The following is a 15,936-nucleotide window of genomic DNA, read 5'->3' as shown; positions in this document are numbered from 1 at the left end:
TCCGTCAATAAACAATGTTTGTTAAAAGTATTCATGAATAAAAAATACAAAAATGGTGTCATCAGGTTTTGCTTCATGGACAGGTCTGTGCCTAAACCTAAAACAAGTTTACGTTAAGCAGGTGTAAGGAAGGAAGTTGGTACCTTAAAAAAGACACAGCAGAACAGATGCTTAAGGGTATCTTGAAACAGACACAGATTGGGCCCCTTGATACTGAACCAAATGTGTTAGAAAGGAAGAAGACAGGTGTTTAACAGAGGCTTCAAGTACCCTAAAATAGATACCAAGTGGTGGATTATAACAGACCCTAAAGGGTGTCCTGGGGGGTAAGGGTTCTTTGAAAATAACTCCTAAGGGTACCTTAAACCATCTGCTAAAGGGTACGGCAAAACAGATGATTAAAGGCTGTAGGAAGCTGTAGGGCACTTTAAAAATGTCACCTTTAGGGTGCCTTGAAACAGCTAACTGTTGCATACCTGCATTAGAGCTAAAGGGGCCTTTACAAACTGGTATTTGACAACCCTGAGATGAGAAGTAAAGGGTCGTCTTATTGTGATGCAGTATGTATTCTTTCCTTCCATTGCTCGAGGTGCTGTAGGTGTTGTTACTGGTGTAAAGAAGAGGAAACATCAGCTCTCATTAACCACAGCATGAAACAGACAGAGACACTGATGAGTTGACTATGTGGTGTCTTTGTTAGAGGAACACACGTTTACACACAGACAGCTGAGTTCCTGATATAAACTGTGGTCACTGTTTGGAATACGAGTCAGAGTGAAGATGGAGGTGACTGCACGCAGCTCTCTGTTAGCACTTGTTCTGTGCTGTAACGTCACTGCAGGTAAGACTTTATTATACATTTTTTCACTTCCTTTATTTTCTTAATCTTGGTGTGTAATGTTTTTAGTTTCAGTCCAACGTATACAAAGTGTTGACGAGAAATCTAACAGCTGATGTCACCGTGAGAAACAACTTCAGGAAGTGCGTTAATAGTCTTGATAGATTTGCTGGTGATGAAAATGTGCAAAGAAATAATAATTCATCGTTGGGACTCATTTCATTAATGTTTAGTTTATTCAGAGTATAAAATACTTAGACAATGTATTTTTCCTGAAGTTAAATCCTCATCTGCTTAGAGATCTGACCGCTGCTTTTATACCAGTAAAGTTCTTTTCTTATTGACGCCTGAAGATGAAACTTCAGCATTGATCAGCTTTGACACTGGTGCATTAAAAGTTAAAGGTTTGAAGTTATTTTTTATTATCACTGGAGCTTATTTAGACGAACCAGCACCATTTAATTTGACCCTCTTTAGTCAAATGTGATTCTAATGTCAGAATATAATGAAGGACATTCATTTAACAAGGTCACATTCAGTGCACATGAAGTTAAATGTGACTCTGCATGCTGACAATATGAAGACAGAAGCTTCTTCATCTAAAGTTGTTTCTTTTGCAGCAATAATCCAACAAATAGTCGAGGAGAAGAAATCAGTCGTTCTGCGTTGTTCTCAATCTGTGGAGGGTAAACTGACGTGGAGCAGAGAGAGGGATGGACACAAAACGGACATACTTACAATCGATGGTGATCGGGAGACAAGACACATTGATGACCCACACAAACGATACAGTACATTGGCAGATAAGTCACTGCACATTCTCAGAGTTTCCCTCTCAGACACTGGAAGATACTTGTGTAATAATGAATCAGCCGTGGATCTCATTCTATCAGGTAACTTTAAACCTTAATAATGTTGTTCCATGTTGGTTTTCTCACCTTATAATCTAATGATACACTACAAATGTCAATATATTTCAATCATTACCTCTAGCTTGAATACTTTCTCTTTCATTGGAACATTTACTCTCCGATTCTGTGGTTGAGAAGCTCTTTAGTTTACTTCTGCTTTCTGGTGTTACCTTTTTATCATACGTCACATAAACTGAAATGAAATCGATTATTAATCTATAAAACTGCCTCTATGTCAGCTCTCTGATGGCATCTCAATACAGTGATAATAATAAAGTTAAACTTCTTCATCATCTTCTGCACAGGAACAATAATACACAATGCTACTGAAGGGATGAACGTCACTCTGAGCTGCCCTCCTGATGTTGGAGGATCAGATGTTCCAACATGGAGCTCAGACGCTGGTGAAATAAAACCACGAGGAAGGTTTCATGTCTCAACAGACGGACAGACACTGACTATAATAAAACTGAAGCTCAAAGACTCTGGACTTTACTACTGTGGTGGGAAACCTGCTGCGTATCTGAGTGTGAGCAAAGGTGATCAGTCTGAGAGAGGTGAGAACAACAGATATGTTAACCCCCTGCTCTGTGTGGTTTCAGCTGTGAGACCTTTGTTGCTCGACGACCACGAAAAGTCAATGTGTTCCAATTATGGTGAATTCATTTGATACATTCTGTATTACTGGATTGTTTTTGTTCTCTAAGATCTTTATATTTTCTGTAATCTACAATGAAGGTAAGAAGACAACACCACCACCACCACCAACAACAACAAGATCAACAACACCACCACCACCACCAACAACAACAGCTGAGCCATCGACACCAACTCTGGCAAATATGGAAACGACTACAACAAGGAAACCAGGTCAGACAAACCAGACGAGCAAAAGGACACGGAGCGTAAGATCAAACAGAGCTTCCTGTTAAACTGATTTAAAGGTGTAATGACTTTGTGTCTCTGTGGTCGCCTTTGGGTCTTTGTATAGTTCGGGCTCGAGCACAGACGGGTGATGAAATTCTGATCATTTCTCTTTGCGGGGATTCGTACATGTGGTGGCTTTAACACGCCCCAAAACTCACCGAACTTTGAACACGCATCAGAAGTGAGAAATTGACATGTAATAGTGCTTTGGTGGTTGGCCGCGGCACAATGGCTCCATAGCGCCCCCTTGAAATTAGATAAGGATTAGGTTTCATGTACATGTGTGAAAATTGGTCAGCATATGTATCACATCATGACCTACAAAAAAGTCTCTCATCATCATTGTGAAAACCAAACAGAAAGACGGCCATTTTGATTTGATTCTCAGATTAAGTCGTATTTTCAGTGATTTACAGAGTCCATCTTCGGCTCCAAATTCAGTCTGTGATGAAAAGCTTGAGTTTCCATTAAAGGGTGTGGTCGTGGCTTGGGGTCAAAGTTTGATGTTTTTTTAGCAAAAAAAACAGAAAAACTAATTATAAATAAATTACATTTTTATAATAACCTGTATCAAATCAATTAGTGTAAACTGCATCTTTTACATTGTAACTTAAATTTGATTACAATCTGAAGGCACTGAGACATCACCTTCAATCTCAGCTACACCTTCAGCAGCTTCTCCTCCAACAGCACCTGAGACAGGTACAGACACTACAGACGACACAGAGGAACAAATGTGTCATAATGAAACAGAAACAAAACGTGGTGTTTAACTGAAAAGATTAAACTGATCTACATGTTGAATATTTGCTACATTTATGCTTGTAGGAAGCAAAATCTACAACAAGTCCTTTCTAATGTTTGAATGTCAGTTTGTTACATCAGATGAGGGTCTGACATTTATCTGTCTTTGTCTTCCAGCTGCTTCTTATTGGTGGCAAACGTCTGCTCGTCTGGTGATTGTGATTCTCTATTTAATCGTCATGATCAGCATCACCGTGACGACCTGGAGAGAAGGTGAATATATCTGTTTGACCTGCACGTGGTTTAAAATAGACGCAATTACAGTTTCCAAGTTTGGAAACAACTTAAGTTCTAACACCAACATTAACATCACATTCAACAAGCTAACTCTCAATGAGTCTGTCTCAGTACGAATGGACATTATGCTAAATGTCAGGATGCATAAATATATATGGGGTGAAATAGGTTTAAATGTGTCTGGGTGCACATGTGTGTGTTGTTTGATTCGTCTGAAACCATTCAAAGTTTTAAGCTCATAAACTCTCAGTTCAGGGGAAAGTGAACCATGAACGGCCACAAGGTGGCGCTGTTTCTACTGTTGGATCATGGCCCAGCTTTCTACCACGTCACTGCAACTGAATGGAAACAGAAACACAAGTTAGAAGTCATGTCTGATAATCACCGTAAACGTGGTGTTTTAAACGGCGACACTGAATAAAATGTTTCAACAGAAGTTGAATCCAAAGTTGTCCGTCTCCTTCATGTTTGTCTTCTCTGTGTTGCAGCTCGACAGATAGAGAAGCAACACCAAACAGAGACAGGAAATGACGTCTGATCCTCCGTCACACAGAAACAAGAGCGGTACAAACTGGTCTGTCATCTGCGCTCATCCTCACACAGTAAACTGTGAACATTTCTCCTGCTACAACACTGTGACTGCTACTGAAACTGAGCCTTAAGCAACATCACTCAAGAAGGAGTGATGTTGTTCTGAATATCAGCACCGCTGTGATTCGGTCGTAGGCACGAGGCTGCAGGCCGAGAGCGCAAGATAATCTCTGCGGTGCTGATATTCAGTGTGTCACTATCTCCAGTGTCATATTGCTTTTATACAACAGTTATACAAGCAGCAAAGAGAAGTAAAAAGTAACTTTCAACAACAGATTGTTTGTTGCTCCACCAGCTGGACTTGTTCCACAACTTAAAGCTTCAGTAGGCGACATCATGTCATAAGAATGTGGTTAAAATAACACATATTGATCGTTGCATTTCTCTAACAACATTAAATAGAAATGAAGTTGATTGCTGATCTGTGGCTGTGAGCGCACGCCCCTTTGTGTTTAGTTTGTTAAAAAAAACGTCTGGTCTGAATCAAACAACCAATCAGGGTTAGCTTTCCACGTAAGTAGCCAATCACAGCGACTCTGTACAAACTAAAACATTCCGGCTTCTGCGCGACTTGTGTCAGCATTTCCACTGGAAGGTTCATGTTGCTTCCTGCCACTTTAGCTGACGCTGGACTGTTGTTGCCAAGCAACACAAACATTCTCCTGCACTCTGCTACTTTAGCTTTGTACCAATCCAGAGGCTGCAGCCTTCAAAGGAGGCGGTCCACAGAGGATCCATTCATAGCCTGCGTAGCCCGCTGACCGCTGAACTGAAATGAGACGGTCTGGTCTACCCTAGCATCACCAAACGCAGCTCCTGTCGCCTAGCAACAGGTAGCTAGCGGGCTAACTAGTTAGCATAACTAACGTTGCGTAAGTTAACCTATTATTTTAAAGATAATTTTGTTTCAAGGGCCGTTTCGTTTTCTCAAAAGTGTAACGCAGCTATTCGTTTGAATTGAAACCAAAAACTTTAACATTTTAAAGTGTATTCCTCGGCCGTTTAAAAGTCCGCCATTTCGTTTGAATTGGCTTGCAATGCATTTTGGGATACGATGGGCGTCCGATGCGTCCTCCGTTTCCTCGGCCACGAAGGATCCATGGGCTGCATCCTTCGCAGCCGGGGAAACGGAGGACGCATCTGAAGAAGCCTTCGAATTGGGACATCCTTCGACACGCTTCAGTGACGCAAACGGCCTTCAAATACGGCCTTCGAAGGCTGCAGCCCCTGGATTGGGACACAGCTGGTGTGTCCATAAGTCTCCACAGAGCAGCTGTTTTTTATCATGTGCATTTATCTGTATTTAAATGTATCAAGCAACCAGTGAAAGAAGAGTCTGCTGTTAATCCTGAGTGATACACAGTGAAACACACAAAGACCAAAAACATAAACATGCACGCACACACCTTTTTCATATTCACTGATTATCATTATTATTATTATCATTATTATTAATGTTATCATATTGATTATTACTATCATTATTGAAATCTTGTTTTTATCATTATGTGATGCTTTGCCGATATTGTCACTGTAACATTCATGCCAATAAAGCTAGAATTGAATTGAGTTGAAAAGTCCCACTGATGCTGCTCTCTGTATCAGCACTCACAGAATGCCTCTTGTCCAATCAGATTCCTTGGTCAGAATTACCTGTTGTATAAATGTGTAGTCTATGAGCACAACAGAACGAGTTTAGAGGATTGTAAAGACTTGTATGTGTAATTCATAGTGTTAACTATTTAAACTCCTGTCTACGATGGTATTTATGCTTATTGTGATGTCACTTCCTGTATTAGTCAAATGCTACATAACCCTAGATTCTGTTTATTCACTGTAACAACTGATAAAAGTATTAAAACTGTGTTATTAAATAATACAAAAAATCAGACTCACGTATTCATCTTATTTACAAACATTGATCATAACAGATGTTCTTTTGTGCCTAAAGTGAAACAAACAGACCATTTCAGGTAAACCAGGTGTAAGTTACACATAACAGACACTAAAGCGTACCCTGAAACTGATGCTAAAGGCACCATCGAAACTTACGCTGAAGGGTACCATATACAGAACCTAATGGGTACCTGGAGGGCTTGAAACAGACGCTGAAGGTACCTTAGAACAGACATCACAGGTTACCTTGAAACAAATACTCATCAGGACCATGAAACAAACCAAACCACGTGTGAAAGGAAGAAAACAGACATAAACCAGATGCTGAAGGTACATTTAAACAGACAAAAAAGTACCTTGAAACAGACACGTCTGCTGTAATGACGCCAAAGGGGAACCTTTACAGCGTTGGAATCTGACAACCCTGGGATGAGAATAAATGAGTTATTTGTAGGATCAGAAACAGAAACTGTTGAATGAGGCTACGCTTGCTTTCTGAATTTGAGTCTGTTGTTAGTTTTGTCTTCCTTATCATATGTGTCTTATTGTGATGCAGTATGTATTCTTTCCTTCCATTGCTCGAGGTGATGTAGGTGTTGTTACTGGTGTAAAGAAGAGGAAACATCAGCTCTCATTAACCACAGCATGAAACAGACAGAGACACTGATGAGTTGACTATGTGGTGTCTTTGTTAGAGGAACACACCTTTACACACAGACAGCTGAGTTCCTGATAGAAACTGTGGTCACTGTTTGGAACACGAGTCAGAGTGAAGATGGAGGTGACTGCACGCAGCTCTCTGTTAGCACTTGTTCTGTGCTGTAACGTCACTGCAGGTAAGACTTTATTATACATTTTTTCACTTCCTTTATTTTCTTAATCTTGGTGTGTAATGTTTTTAGTTTCAGTCCAACGTATACAAAGTGTTGACGAGAAATCTAACAGCTGATGTTAGCGTGAGAAACAACTTCAGGAAGTGCGTTAATAGTCTTGATAGATTTGCTGGTGATGAAAATGTGCAAAGAAATAATAATTCATTGTTGGGACTCATTTCATTAATGTTTAGTTTATTCAGAGTATAAAATACTTAGACAATGTATTTTTCCTGAAGTTAAATCCTCATCTGCTTAGAGATCTGACCGCTGCTTTTATACCAGTAAAGTTCTTTTCTTATTGACGCCTGAAGATGAAACTTCAGCATTGATCAGCTTTGACACTGGTGCATTAAAAGTTAAAGGTTTGAAGTTATTTTTTATTATCACTGGAGCTTATTTAGACGAACCAGCACCATTTAATTTGACCCTCTTTAGTCAAATGTGATTCTAATGTCAGAATATAATGAAGGACATTCATTTAACAAGGTCACATTCAGTGCACATGAAGTTAAATGTGACTCTGCATGCTGACAATATGAAGACAGAAGCTTCTTCATCTAAAGTTGTTTCTTTTGCAGCAATAATCCAACAAATAGTCGAGGAGAAGAAATCAGTCGTTCTGCGTTGTTCTCAATCTGTGGAGGGTAAACTGACGTGGAGCAGAGAGAGGGATGGACACAAAACGGACATACTTACAATCGATGGTGATCGGGAGACAAGACACATTGATGACCCACACAAACGATACAGTACATTGGCAGATAAGTCACTGCACATTCTCAGAGTTTCCCTCTCAGACACTGGAAGATACTTGTGTAATAATGAATCAGCCGTGGATCTCATTCTATCAGGTAACTTTAAACCTTAATAATGTTGTTCCATGTTGGTTTTCTCACCTTATAATCTAATGATACACTACAAATGTCAATATATTTCAATCATTACCTCTAGCTTGAATACTTTCTCTTTCATTGGAACATTTACTCTCCGATTCTGTGGTTGAGAAGCTCTTTATTTTACTTCTGCTTTCTGGTGTGTTACCTTTTCATCATACGTCACATAAACTGAAATGAAATCGATTATTAATCTATAAAACTGCCTCCGTGTCTGCTCTCTGATGGCATCTCAATACAGTGATAATAATAAAGTTAAACTTCATCATCATCTTCTGCACAGGAACAATAATACACAATGCTACTGAAGGGATGAACGTCACTCTGAGCTGCCCTCCTGATGCTGGAGGATCAGGTGTTCCAACATGGAGCTCAGACGCTGGTGAAATAAAACCACGAGGAAGGTTTCATGTCTCAACAGACGGACAGACACTGACTATAATAAAACTGAAGCTCAAAGACTCTGGACTTTACTACTGTGGTGGGAAACCTGCTGCGTATCTGAATGTGAGCAAAGGTGATCAGTCTGAGAGAGGTGAGAACAACAGATATGTTAACCCCCTGCTCTGTGTGGTTTCAGCTGTGAGACCTTTGTTGCTCGACGACCACGAAAAGTCAATGTGTTCCAATTATGGTGAATTCATTTGATACATTCTGTATTACTGGATTGTTTTTGTTCTCTAAGATCTTTATATTTTCTGTAATCTACAATGAAGGTAAGAACACAACAACACCACCACCACCAACAACAACAAGATCAACACCACCACCAACAACACCAACAACAACAACAACAACAACAACAACAAGAGCAACAGCTGAGCCAACGACACCAACTCTGGCAAATATGGAAACGACTACAACAAGGAAACCAGGTCAGACAAACCAGACGAGCAAAAGGACACGGAGCGTAAGATCAAACAGAGCTTCCTGTTAAACTGATTTAAAGGTGTAATGACTTTGTGTCTCTGTGGTCGCCTTTGGGTCTTTGTATAGTTCGGGCCCGAGCACAGATGGGTGATGAAATTCTGATCATTTCTCTTTGTGGGTGCCAAATGAATCGTATACATCACGGCTTTGACACGCCCCAAAACTCACCAAACTTTCCACACGCATCAGAAGTGCGAGACATTTACATGTAATAGTGCTTTGTGAATGGCTCCATAGCGCCCCCTTGAAATATTCAAAAATTCAGCCCCTGTAGGTTTTGACTACATGTATGAAAGTTTGTCGCCATGTATCATGTCAAGACCTACAGAAAGGTCTCTCATCATCATCACAGAAAGTCAGCCATGTACATTTGATTTTCAGAATGAGGCGTTTTTTTGGCGATTTACTCATCAATGACTCTGATGAGCTGATGAACTCTACTCTTCTTTATATTGCATAGAAAATTGCAAACGAAAGTATACGTTGTGTTAAAAGCAAGAGGTGCTTTATGCATTCTTGTACTTGCAATAATTTCACTCTCATGTTATGCGTCATATGGTATTGGGTTGTAAACATTAGGTGCTGTACACGTAGAGTGAGCTAGATTAGTAATACGACATGATGCACTTTAGTGCCCCCCTCAGAAACTTGTCTTGGATTAGAATGCTGCACACATTAAGCTGTCTCCACAGTATCTCTAAGAAATTAAACATAACACATTATCTTTAAAGTGTCCATGTTGTTTCCACATCACGACTTCAAACTCATGAACACACTGAAGTCGGAAGAATGACATTCAAATTTAGGAGCTCTGCGTATCCAAGAGGCCGTGATAGCAGGTTACGATCAGGAATCCCTGAGTCTGCAAAACTGTGATCAGTGTCCAATCTTTGTGCTAAGCTAAGCTATGCTAACTAGCTTCTGGCTGGCTGTTGCTTCATTTTTACCCGCATGAGATTGGTATCAAGTTTGTTTGTTAAAATTTAAAACTATTACTTTAAACAAATAATACAAAAATATGACGACTGACACGAGGCTCAACAGTACGTAACGTGTTTTCTGTATTTCCACCAAGAGGACAAGTTCAGTGACTCAAATCAACCAAACAACATCCTCTGCATTCAACGGGTTTAAGTCGTGAGAAAACTGCTAAATGATGCACCTGAAAACAACCACAGACTGTTGCATTCTTCAGAATTAGTTCCTCACCCTCTGTCGAAAAGTGCATTTCCGTTTCCTCGATTAAATATCGAATCTATTTTTCACTGAAGATAACAAAGCAGCATCCACAGCAGCCTCAAAACCAGCAACTTTCACAACAACTACAAAAAGAAAAACACTTGCAACAGCAGCAACAACTGTACCATTAACAACACTGGCAAACAAAGACACGACATGAAAGAAACAACAGCAGAACAAGAAATCCAGAGATGAAAGCAATGCGAATAGTATCTTAACACTGATCTAAATATTAAATTGTTAAATGTGTGATCGATCTGTACAGCAGATAGATAAAAACTAAAGACACGCTGAGTTAAAGCTGTATTCAAAGGAAGCTTCTGAGGTTTTGTTCTAACATGAGAAGTCACACACGAGTGGTTAATGTAGTGAGAACGCTGATGCTGTTGACAACTCATCACAAAAACTAAGATGGTTTTGGCCCTTCGAAAAAATGGTGTGATATTCTCTATTACATTGATAAAACATTAAAACTATTTTTTAAATGAAGGAATTACATTAATGACCTAATGTAGATACCACAAACTGGATTAAAGAATGATCAATGCTACAAAAGAGGTATCTTTTATTGTAGAACTAGGCAAGATATTTTTATTCTTATTGCCTATTTCTTATATTATTCTATTTAAGTCTTTTACTTATTTTTATTCTAGTTCTGCGTCACCAAAACCACCAAAACAAATTCCTTGTATGTGTAAACCTGCTTGGCAACAAACCTGATTCTGATTCTGCAGATATCCAAGAGTTTGGGACGATCTGATAGGGTTCTTGTGGAAGTCATTTTAATATTAAAATGTTAGATATCTGTAATTATTGGACTTTTTGGATTTGTCTTGTCATGTTTTGTAGAGTTGCTCTGAAACTGAACCCGTATTAGAAATGCCTCAGATACAGCGGTGGTATCGGCTCTCAGCTAGTAACACGTCAATGCACTGATCATACAGCATGATTCAATATTCAGCCAAAATATGGACTTTATAAAATTAACATAAATTATACTGCATGTATCATGGCTGGCAAAATAACTACTGTTTAAAAGCGTCGTAATGATGGTATTTATTGTGACGTTAGCAAAACAAGTGCTGCTAGCTGAGACTGCTATGTTAGTCAAAGCTAGCGACATGTCAGAAGTCTCCTTCTGTCTCATCACAAGTAATAACCATATTACTGTATATTTTTAAAGTCAAGACGATTGAAATGAGTAAAAACACAAAGAACTAGTGTTATGTTAAAAATGAGTTCCTTTGACACCGGACGTCAGGAGATGGCACAGTCCACAAGTTGCTTACGTTAGCTAAGCGTTAGCTAAGCGTTAGCTAATTATCAGGTGTGTTCCAGGTGCTCAGCTGGCTTTTAGGTTAATAAACTGTAGAGTACTCAAATTGTAATGACATATGACGTAATTGACTGGTTATAAATACATTGACACACAGAAGGTAGAAAGGCAAGTGCAACAGCTTCAACCACTACTATAAAATCGAAACAACCCCCAAACACAGGTAGGATGACAGTGAACGAATCTAACTCATACCAAGAGACCAGAAAAGAACATTTAAGATGAATTGTTACGTTATAAGTTATTATTTCTTACCTTGTCTTTCAGGGAATCCACCTCTTAGTTTGGTATTTGGAATAGCCGCCCCCTGCCTCCTCCTCCTTGTCATCATCATCGTCATCGTCTACATTAAAAGGTGCAGATTTAAAAAGCAAGGTGAATAAAAATGTATCTTTTTTTTCCAAAATTGAATCATTTTTTGGAAATTATCTCTTCATTCATAAAACTGTATAAAACAGCTCTTTTTAAAACATATTCCCAGTTGTTTTTGCACAGTGTGAAGAAGGAGGCCATGTCTACGCTGAGATACGGGATGGATTACAGCTGAGGCCAACAAATGGTGAGAAAAAGACAAACTTCCTCTTTCTATTACAACTGAGACTGCTGTGAAGTTAAATTTGACACTGTTATTTCTGCTTCCATTCATGTGCCGTGAATTGTCAGTGAAACAGACCTCTAAATATTCCAACCTCTACAAGATAACAATGTCATGTCTCCTCTCCTGCTTCCACCTTCTCTCACTTTGTATTAATTACGTTGGTTCTGCTTAATTATGCTTTTCGGTAAATGTTTCAAAGGCACATCAGACCTCATTGATCTCACGTATTCCACCATCTCTGATCTTCCTACGATGGCTAAGATGAAAAGTAATACTTCAACATTTACAGTCACACATTTAACATTGAAAGAAGTATTCTCATGATATTTTCCAGGTAAGATACAGGACGTATATTCATTTCACTTTCTTACAGACACAATGCTACCAAATGAGTCTCCCTACTCCTGCATCGGAGACACTTTGATGGGGGAAATAATAAAGGTAACTTTAATCATTAGATCCTTGAAAAATTGGATTACATTTCAAATCAGAGATTACAGAAACACAAATATACATTTAAAAATATTAAAGGGGAGGAAGTTATAATAATACTGTGTTGACTAATTTCATCTCAATTTGCAGGTTTGACGCAGCAGACTGAAAATACGTATTTCTTACTGGAGAAACCCAGAACACCTGGAGACAACAACGACCTGACCTCTATGGTTTGAGATGAAGATTCTGCAGTTGTCATTTAAATACCTGCTTCTGCAAGAGTTCGAAAAGTAGTTTCTTGGTTTTGGAATTCATAGTTAAACTTTACGCTTTATGGAGCTTCTTCAGAAATATTTGGAATCAGAATCAGCTCGATTGATCAAATCACGTGGCAGCCAATTTCCTCTGATGCCACTCTCAGGGTGTTTAAATGCTTCATGATGTTTTACTGCTGCGTTTCAGGTTGTAAATTGTATAAATGTATGAAATCCTTCACAGCATCCAGATTTAGACAATATGTAGTGAACATTTTGAGAAACATTAAGCCATATTTCAAGGTTTAACAACATGTTTCATTAGCTAATGGCTAACAGCTGTTAGCATTCGGTCACTTCCTATCTAATTTTAGATAGCGAGGGAGCATCTGAAAGCTAACATCACGATCTCTGATCTGATCTTAAATTGTTATTCAACTATAAATATATCAAATTTGTACAGTGGATGTTTTAGTGTTTACAGTTTTTTGAAAGCATGAAACACACTGGAAAGATGTATGCATCTGATTCCTTTAGATACATGAGAGCATGTCTCAATGTTTCTCCATTTAAAACATACAGAGGGAGGAAAGCATACAGGCCACGTGAGGTGATGTTGTAACACCTGATTTTTTTTAAATGTGCACTGATGTTTTCTCACTTCCTGATAGTGTGGCATGTGAACCTCAGGCTACTCTCCAACCAGCCCTGACATAGGTGATGTTAACACCCTTTCCTCGTTCTATCGTAGGTTATATCCACGCTGTGTTTGCGTGTAACTCACTCTCAGGGAAAATTCACACAGTATGTTTTGCACTTGCATCATTACAGTAAGACGTGAATGAAAGCTTGTGTTTTCTTTCCTTCGTTACAAAATAATAATCTTCAGTGTATGCAAAGAAACAAAACTGGCTCCTCTTCTACTGAGCTTCATGATCTAGGGAGGTGGGAGGCCGTGAGAACTCACAATGATCCTTTCAGATTAACATGTATTTACATAAGACTTCATCAAAGCTGTTTTCTCTTCTTGTTTCTGACTCTATATTAAATGTACAGGTTACTAGTGGGTACTGGCTTTATTTGGCCAACACGTTCTGCCCCACCTACACTCAAAACTTCCTCTGTGCGGTGTACTTCATTCTATTTTTAGCCTGTTGTTGAGATGCAGACTGACTGGGTTCTGACCGCAGTGATTCACTTTCTTTGCATTTATATGTTCACTTTGCTTATGCACAGTGCAAGTAGTTTGAGGTGACCCAACCACTAGCATCACAAAAAGACCCATTGATTGAATGTCCTCACAATGTTTTTTAATGCAACCATCATCATGTGTTGTATCTACGAAGTTTGGCCTGCGCTGCCTACACTGAGTATACTTGAGCGCTGGATTGTCTGTGAAGCTCCACACTACACGGCCAACGTGCTATTTAGCAGCTGGTTTCTATCCCAGTGTGCTGAGCTCTTTTTATTTTTAACTTGGCGGATTATAAGACAAATGCAGTCCCAGTGTTTGTATTGTCCAACCAACAGTCCAAACCTCTGAAATATTACAAAAACATTCAAATCAAAGAAAAAAATCTGCAAATATATAACACAAAATAACAATTTGTTTTGTACAATATTGTGTTTGGTGAAATGTTGTGTTTTAAAAGATGTGTTTTGTAAAATACTGTGCTTTGTACAATTTTCTGTTTTGTATGAATGTATTTTTTGAAATCACATGTGGAATGTCCTTTTTTGTTGAATGTGTTTTTTGTAAAATGTGTGTTTTGTTGAATGTGTTTTGTGAAATGTTTTCTTTCAGAATGTCATGTTTAGTAAAATGTTGTGTTTTGTAAGATAACTTGTAAAAAATTGTATTTTGTAAAATGTCTTGTTGTAAAATGTCATGTTTCATAAAATAACATTGTCTTACGTGAAATTTCCAGTGTTGACCTTCAGGGCCTCCGCAAACATATTACATTTTATAATCACTGCAAAAGTTCTGTTTGCAGTCGTATTAATTTATAAAGAAACTAAAGCTGTCAGATAAATGTAGTGGAGTAAAACATAAAGAAGCGCATAAAACTAAATGACTCAAATTGTTAGAGTGTTACTTTAACCTTTTACCTTAAGTATGTACTTAGATACGTTCTTTTATGCATGATTTAGTGAAATACCCGAAGGCATCACGAACACTGTGAACAAAAACCTCCTGTTTATGACGCACAGCTCCTCACAGAGTCCCTGCAGGAGTAGAAAGAGGAAGGAGAAGAGATGGGATGAGTAAATGGAAAAGTGTCTCACACGCTGAAGCAGCTCTGCAGTTTGATATTGATCCTCTGAAGATGCTCAGTTTCATGTTCTTCTGTCACATTTTAATCCTGCACTCAAAACTGATCCACTGCAGGGACAACTCGACAGGTACAGCTGGGTATCATGTTTCTTTTTTTCACATTTTAAAATGAATATGTCCTTTATTTTTTCTTTTCATGTTACATGTGCAGAAGGGTTTACAAAATATGCTGCAGTAAACGTGAATCTTTAATAACATTTTAGCTCATTATCATCTTGTTGAGTTGTGCTTGTGTGTCTTTATCAGTTGTGTATTTCCTCTTTTAGTTACATGTTGGCTCGCAGTACTCATGATTACACGAAAGACAAAATACATTTTACTTTCAGTGTGAGAGCTGGAATGTTTCAGAATAAATGTAGAATTCTTATTGTTGTTGAAGAATTTTTGTAACTCCACAGAATTTGGATCAATTAGCTTACCTTACCTTTTAATAGTTTGTAACAGTTGCAAAGAAGAGGTTGTAAAAATATTGTTCACCTTTTGCTTGTACTGTGACTTATGAACAATAAACAAGAGAGGATGAATATTTTCTGCATTTAAAAAGTAGCATAAACTGCTAAATATGAATGATCATGTTTTCTGTGAATACATTTAAATGGTAGTTTTAAAAAGAAAACCAGCTTTTGACTGTCAGCACTTACATCTGTTTTGCTCATACAGTTGTTCTATTCACATGGACTTTAAATGCTTGGAAGCATTCAACTAATTTAATTTTGAATTTGAATAGAATCACTCTCACAGTAACTATAATTAAAGTTGACTGAATGTTTTCTACATTGTTATTTGAGGCTGACTGGACGTCAGCGAGCATGTTTCCATGAGATAAAAAAGAATAGC

At 38.4% G+C, this 15,936-nt stretch overlaps 1 protein-coding gene across 1 annotated transcript; it reads left to right on the top strand.

The window, feature by feature from the left end:
* Positions 1–6,969: 6,969 nt before the first annotated feature.
* Positions 6,970–14,433, top strand: LOC138609261 (hemicentin-1-like). The gene is made up of 9 exons (XM_069681897.1): positions 6,970–7,040; positions 7,658–7,930; positions 8,256–8,507; positions 8,689–8,847; positions 11,745–11,852; positions 11,959–12,036; positions 12,275–12,343; positions 12,449–12,516; positions 12,658–14,433. Exons 1-9 carry the CDS (start codon positions 6,980–6,982, stop codon positions 12,661–12,663), a joined length of 1,074 nt encoding a protein of 357 aa, XP_069537998.1. The 5' UTR covers positions 6,970–6,979; the 3' UTR covers positions 12,664–14,433.
* The last annotated feature ends 1,503 nt before the right edge of the window (positions 14,434–15,936 follow it).

This window comes from Semicossyphus pulcher, unplaced genomic scaffold (assembly GCF_022749685.1).
Source record: "Semicossyphus pulcher isolate SPU_LCO1_2020_fin unplaced genomic scaffold, fSemPul1.0.p SCAF_5, whole genome shotgun sequence".
Taxonomy (NCBI): Eukaryota; Metazoa; Chordata; class Actinopteri; order Labriformes; family Labridae; genus Semicossyphus; species Semicossyphus pulcher.
The sequence above is the reverse complement of the archived record's forward strand: the minus strand, read 5'-3'. Positions and strand labels throughout refer to the sequence as shown.

What these genes read in the sequence shown, in the direction of transcription:
- LOC138609261 (XM_069681897.1), top strand. Translation starts at nt 6,980, where the DNA reads ATGGAGGTGACTGCACGCAGCTCTCTGTTAGCACTTGTTCTGTGCTGT. An exon ending in CGTGGATCTCATTCTATCAG is followed by an intron (nt 7,931 to 8,255) that starts GTAACTTTAAAC and finishes TCTTCTGCACAG; the next exon opens with GAACAATAATACACAATGCT. An exon ending in AGGTGATCAGTCTGAGAGAG is followed by an intron (nt 8,508 to 8,688) that starts GTGAGAACAACA and finishes TCTACAATGAAG; the next exon opens with GTAAGAACACAACAACACCA.